At 45.2% G+C, this 6,621-nt stretch overlaps 1 protein-coding gene across 4 annotated transcripts; it reads left to right on the forward strand.

The window, feature by feature from the left end:
• The first annotated feature begins 277 nt into the window (after positions 1–277).
• On the forward strand, positions 278–3,460 carry LOC147637519 (serine/threonine-protein kinase D6PKL1-like). Of its 4 annotated transcripts, none has more exons than XM_086799307.1 (4): positions 462–713; positions 1,012–1,176; positions 1,304–2,199; positions 2,322–3,460. In XM_086799307.1, exons 3-4 carry the CDS (start codon positions 1,580–1,582, stop codon positions 3,286–3,288), a joined length of 1,587 nt encoding a protein of 528 aa, XP_086655433.1. In that variant the 5' UTR covers positions 462–713; positions 1,012–1,176; positions 1,304–1,579; the 3' UTR covers positions 3,289–3,460. The 4 variants fall into 4 exon arrangements, with proteins under 4 accessions (XP_086655430.1, XP_086655431.1, XP_086655433.1 ...); XM_086799306.1 differs by having other exon boundaries at positions 466–713; positions 1,005–1,176; XM_086799304.1 differs by having other exon boundaries at positions 278–713; positions 1,005–2,199.
• The last annotated feature ends 3,161 nt before the right edge of the window (positions 3,461–6,621 follow it).

Here is a 6,621-nt window from a genome sequence, read left to right on the forward strand (position 1 = left end):
AAAGCAAAAGAATAAAATGGCATGTGGGAGCTATGTGGGAAAAGGGGGGCAAATTGTAGCCCGGAATGGACTCATGAGCAGGGGCGGCATGTGGCAGGACAGAAGCTGACGTGGCGGAACGGCCGCGTCAGCGTGGCGAGTGCAAGGGGCGGTCGGGACTGTGCCGGAGGGGGTAGGGCCGCGGGGTAATGGCAGGCCAGCTAAATCTATCTGGACACCACCAAAACCGACCCCCCAACTAGCAGCGCCGCTTAAACAAGGTCCAGTTCTGCTAGTTTGGAGTACACTGTACACATATGTCTTCGCTTTTGCACGCACTGGCCCTCATGCCAGCGTCAGGAATATCATGGCCATAGTGTAGTCCACAGTTTACAGTCCCCTCTCCCCATCATGGCTTTGCCCCCCTCGTTCAGATTTCGGGGCCTCCATCCCATTAGATCTTCGTCTGCTCCTCCACATCAACACACATTCATGGTGTCTCCCATCCTTTTGCGCCTGTATTTTCTTAATGAAAGTTTAGATTTAGATGTGTAGCTTCGCCCTTCCTCAGCTTCTTCATGGACCTGTATCCTGATTGAGATCGTGGTCCATAGCTTCTCCAACTCATATAAGGCTTGTGGCACCTTATGTATCATTGCAGAAATGGAGGAGCCCCTTGGCTCTCATTAAGTGGCCACTCAGTTGCAGCAGATGGTGCCTTATCTATGAAGCTAGTAAGTAAACCGATCTATCCTTTTCTACCATTCTTTCTTTCTCTTAGATATGATCTCTGCAATGAATTGTAACTAGAAACCAATCACAGCCCTTCATTGAGGCTTGAACATGTTTGGGATGTCGAGCAGTACCGCAATGATTTTAAAAAAAAAAACTGTTGGCCTCTTGCGCGAGCATATCAACCCTTTTTAATTCGAGATTTTTTTAAAAAAAAATTGCAAAGTTCCATTATTGCCACTTTTTTGCCGTTTTGTAATCATCTCTACCTTTTTATGTGTTGTTTTGCCAAGATGGTAGGTGATTCAGTCGAGGTGCCGTTGATTATGGTAGAGGTCTGGCTTTTAATAAGGCCCGATCTAGCTAGGAGGCCCTCCGATGAAAGCTTGACAATCAAAATACAGTGGGAGTCAGTCTGAGGCAGAGCAAGCGCATCCCCCAATCCCAATGAAGGGCTAGCATATAGTATGCATTTGTCTTCAACTTTTTCTTTCATTCCTTACAGGATTGTGTGCACTGTGGAGCTCCCAACTGCCCATAATTGTTTATAGTGTGGTCCTATAATTTTGGCGTCTTCATATTGTGGGCGCAGACTGAGGCCATGGTGAGCAATAATTATAGAAGCTCAAAATGGAAAACATTCCAGCATTGAGGATTTATGATCAGTTAAAATTATAAGCTCTCGTGGGCATGCACATGCTGTGAGCCTTTCCGCACAGTCGCCGTGAAATCAAACTCTGGTAGGATTAGGATCAAGAGCCAGACATATCAGATCAATGGGGCGTTTTTGGTGATTTTTTCCCACTAGACGCAGCCTGCAGCCTTAATTAGGTTTTTAGAGGCTAATCAATCCCAAAGGAGGAAGACAATGTGCGAACCTGAATGTGCTCAAGTGCAGTATGGAGATCATGATGACTCGGACACAGAAGAGCCCCCCAGGGCTGACGTGGATCTCCACTGTCAGCCATCGCCCGATGACTTGGAAACGGAGAAGCATCTCAGTAGCCTCAGATCGTCTACCGACCTTACCTCCAGTACTAGCACCACCGCAACCAGCTGCCGTGACGCCAGAGTCCCGTCCGCCTCCGTCAACAGCCGTCCCCACAAAGCTCACGACGCTGGCTGGGACGCCATCCGCTCCGTCACTTCCACCGACGGAGACGTCGGTCTTCGACACTTCCGTTTCCTTCAGAAGCTTGGTAGTGGCGACATAGGCAGCGTCTACCTGACGGAGCTCCGGCAGTCTGGCTGCCTCTTTGCCATGAAGGTTATGGATAAACGAGCCCTGGAGGCCAGAAATAAGATGTCACGAGCCCAGACAGAGAGAGAAATCCTGCAAGTCTTGGACCATCCTTTCCTTCCGACACTCTATGCTCACATCGACGACGGACAGTATTCTTGCCTTCTCATGGAGTTCTGTCCGGGCGGTGATCTGCATGTGTTACGGCAACGGCAGCCCATGAAAAGGTTCAACGACAGAGCTGTCCGGTAGGGGTAATAAATGCTCTCTCCTGATCAGTTTCTCCGGAGCTCGCTACTTATCTGCGCATTCCGACACGCACGTTGTCGGGCGTTTGTCTTTACTGCTGACGACGTGTGTTTACTCGCAGGTTCTATGCGGCAGAGGTGCTGCTGGCGCTGGAGTATTTACACATGATGGGGATTGTGTATCGCGATCTGAAGCCCGAGAACGTGCTCGTGCGGGAGGATGGGCACATCATGCTGTCTGATTTTGATCTATCAATGAAATGCACCGTAAATCCGACGCTGGCAAGGGTGGCAATGACCGAAGAGATCAACGGAAGCGCATCGCCGCCGCCATGCGCGGCTGCCTGTGCCGGAGCTTCAGCCGCGGCGTCATGTATTCTGCCGCTGGGATGCGTTTCGCCATGCAGCGTGCATCCTGTGGCCTCGTGTTTGCCCATGCCAAGGCTGCTTCATTTTCCTGGGAGCAGAAGACGGCAGAAACCACGCCAGAGGTCCAGCAGCAGCGCAGTCAACTCCGCCGGCCTCCCGGAGCTTCACGCCGAGCCAACGTCCGCCCGTTCGATGTCGTTCGTGGGGACGCACGAGTATCTGGCGCCGGAGGTCATTCTGGGGGACGGACATGGCTCAGCCGTGGACTGGTGGACGTTTGGAATCTTCATGTTCGAGCTACTCTACGGCAGGACTCCTTTCAAGGGGGCGGACCACGAGGTGACGCTGATGAACGTGGTAACACAGCTGTTGCGGTTCCCGTCCGACGACGAGTTCCTGCAGGCTGCGCCGCCCGTTGGTGCGCAGGATCTGATCCGTGGCCTTTTGATAAAGGACCCGAACAAGCGGCTGGCGGCGCTGCGCGGCGCCTCCGAAATAAAGCAACATGCTTTCTTCAATGGCGTCAACTGGGCGTTAATCCGGTGCGCTGTGCCGCCGGAGATTCCAAGTCCGTTCATGCGGACGGACGCTGCGTCCATCTGCGTGGGTAAAGGTGGTGGGCCGGCCGCGGATCAGGCAGGCGAAGACATAGCGAAAGCCTGGTTTTTAAGAGACAGTCCGTCGGCTGACTGCAACGTACCAGACTATGAGCTCTTCTAAGGCTTAATACACAGGCACCGATTTTTTCTAATATAATATACACGAATTCATCAAATTTTTTTCCTAGCAAATGTAAAGTTGTTGTGAAATGTACCACTATCCTAAGGTTGGAAGCTATACAATAATTAATTAAGAGGTATTATTTTTCCGTGCGTAGTGCGCACGCGTGATAGATTTTTGGTTGATTATATAGCATTGGGATTCGCGATCTGTTGACGAGTGCGATGTGTTCGGGCCCTACTGACTGCCTCTTCCTCCGTGAACGTGCAAGCAATCTTTTTGTGGCCGCATCATGTTCCAGCCACCCCCTTTTTCCGCGTGAACGCAAGCCTGTGGGCCCTGGACCCTCCTGGTCCTCCAAAGTTGAGCCAAACAACCGTTTCGTGTCGCACTCATTGCTCAATAGTTGATTTGGAAATTTTACTCGTCTCTCCATAGGCAGCCAAATTTGAGAAATCAAAATTGATTAATTAGTAAAGGCGATGCCCATTTTCTGAAGGTGCTTCTTTGTAAGGATTATTTAAGAAGGTGTTTGTAAGGTTTCTACTCTTTAACTTTGACCTTTGTCCTTTAGTATTAACTACCTAAAAAGTAGAAACCCTATGGAAACTTATGGCAAGCAACTACAAGAAGTTTTTTTTTTTTGGGGGGGGGGGGTGAAGATAGTTATTGAAAAGAGATGACATGTCTCTTCTTAGAGGGATCTTTTTTTCTAGAAAAAAGAGTTAACATGGTTTTTCTTAGAGAGCCTCTTTTTGAGTCCAAATTTTCGTAATGGTGGATGTAAACATTGTTAGATTTCTCTGAGAAATGCAATACAAGGTTTTGCCATGTATGTCATTGTATGAAAACCACCATTTTCATGCACAACATGCATCGTAGAGAACTTTGGCTAGCCACTCGGGATCTTTAACGTGATCCATCCCACCAACCCAAAGTATGCCAGTGCTCTACATTGGAGGCATTGCATTGTGGAAAAATGACCATTGACTTAGCTACACGTCGAAGGAGCGCTAACGGATCAATAACGGCTCTTGAGGCATGTGGCCTCAAGAGCCAAGCAACGTCCAACACTTCTACATTGTTTTTTTCTCTTCAATATCTTGATGAATTTCTTGGTAGCATAAAACTCATCTTCTTTGAATGAGTCCTCAAAAACTTTAACAAAAACTTTAGCACAACGCTAGAGTTTCCTTAGCCAAGGCGTGTATCTAAAGTAGCCTGCACATCGGGTCCAAATTCCAACTTTTCCACTTTCCAATCATAAAATGCAAATTCCACTCATTCCTTCCTCGGCGTACCTATGGTATCATCGGCAACCAGAACGCTCACCACCTAGTCAATGTGATGCTAATCCTACTCTAATGACAACACAATTAACATGACTAATCTAAAGTGGGTGATACCTAAGTGAACTCATGATGATGAGTGTGTGCTAATTAAGATGCACTTAAGTTAATTAGACTCCAAGATAGATTAACTTAGACACAAAAAAACTTGAGATAGGCGCAAGTGATATATTTCATTGCTTGAAATGGCCCTCTTTTATATGAGGAGGTACACCCTTGGGCTTGTACATCAATGTGGGATAAATCCCTTTGCTTATGTGGCTGCATGCTATGCTTTGCTCTTGCTTGGATTACTCAACTCACTTCCTATCTCTTCCTTGTGCTTGGATTACTCAACTCACTCCCTATCTCTTCCTTGTGCTCCACATTTCTCAACAATACACATCATTAGATTATTTTCCCTTGAAGCCATAAATTTCAATAGATATTATGGTCAGCATCTAGCATACATGTATGGGTTATCTAGAGTAAAGTATTTCCCAGCCAACCATCTATCATATATGCATAAAAGACCTCTTTTATAAACCCACATGTGATTATTCTTACACGTAAATTTTTACTAACTGTTTTTGGTCCTTTGTTTCAATAGGATTAAAAAACTCATTTTTTAAAAGATATTAAATTGATGACTTATATACTCTCCTAAAGTCTGAAAAATTACCAAGAATTTCATGCCTCTGATATTGTCTTTTTTCCACATGTTAAAAAGATATTAAATTGATGACTTATATACTCTCCTAAAGTCTGAAAAATTACCAAGAATCTCATGCCTCTGATATTTTCTTTTTTCCACATGTTAAAAAGCGTGTTTATAAATGTGTCTATCCTTTTCACTTTTAAATAATTTTGAGTAATATTGGTACATAAATCCCTTCCAATATCTCATTTGCACCTCATTCAAATTTTAACTTTGTAAAGAAAAGAATCAGCTTGATCAATTAGAACTTCTTTTAGGCCAACATATTGAGTCATTACAAAGGCGTATAGAACTAGATAAAGGCATAAACATCTAATCGGTCTAATAGAGAAATAGAGAAGGGCAACCAAAATCGTCTCCTTTTATCGGGTGAAATTTGCAAGTCTAGGTCAATGCTTTAGGGTTACAAACATGCCACCCTCTTTCAAAGTGGGAGACCCCAACCCAAGTGTATGGTTTTACTAAATTCATCTCTCTCTTGACAATAGCACTTAGGTCCATAAAGATGCCTTAATGACATCATGATGGTCAAGAAATTTATCTCTTTATACCAACTTGGTTTACGTTAGGGCATACCAATAAATATCCCACATCATCTTCAATCGCCAATGTGGCTCTTTCACTACCCATACCAACTCATATCCCTTGCTCTTGCCACCTATTCCCTTTGTTTATGGAATAGAATAAGTACCCATGAAGAAGTGCTATGTTGGATCTACATTTAGTATACCCTAAAGCTTATGCCACCATGAGGTTCCATACACTATGGATGCAATCAACTGGCTACTCATACCTATTGAGAATCATGGATCAAGCTCTCCTAATGACAATCAACTACCTAATGTGATGCTAATCTTGGTCTAATGATAACACAATTAACATGACTAATCTAAGGTGGGTGATACATAAGTGAACTCAAGATGATGAGTGTGTGTTAATTAAGATACACTCAAGTTAATTAGACTCTAAGTAAATTAACTTGGACACAAAGAGAAATTTGAGATAGGTGCAAGTGATATGATCTAGAAACTCTCTAGGATGAGCAAGGGTATGATTCCTGATCGTCGTGGACCGCATGAATGCTTGAAATGGCCCCCTTTTATATGAGGAGGTACACCCTTGGGCTTGTGCATCAATGTGGGACGAATCCCTTTGCTCATGTGGGTGCATGTATGCTTTGCTCATGTGGGTGCATGTATGCTTTTCTCTTTCTTGGCTTACTTAACTCACTCCTTATCTCTTCCTTGTTCTCTTCAGTGGCACCACATTTCTCATCACCCCCCCTTG

The sequence above is a fragment of the Cibotium barometz genome, chromosome 6 (assembly GCF_041138505.1).
Source record: "Cibotium barometz isolate CiBa-2024 chromosome 6, ASM4113850v1, whole genome shotgun sequence".
Taxonomy (NCBI): Eukaryota; Viridiplantae; Streptophyta; class Polypodiopsida; order Cyatheales; family Cibotiaceae; genus Cibotium; species Cibotium barometz.

Coding starts and splice junctions, on each gene's coding strand:
- LOC147637519 (XM_086799304.1), top strand. CDS start 1,580: ATGTGCGAACCTGAATGTGCTCAAGTGCAGTATGGAGATCATGATGAC. Junction 2,200..2,321: donor TTCAACGACAGAGCTGTCCG/GTAGGGGTAATA, acceptor GTTTACTCGCAG/GTTCTATGCGGCAGAGGTGC.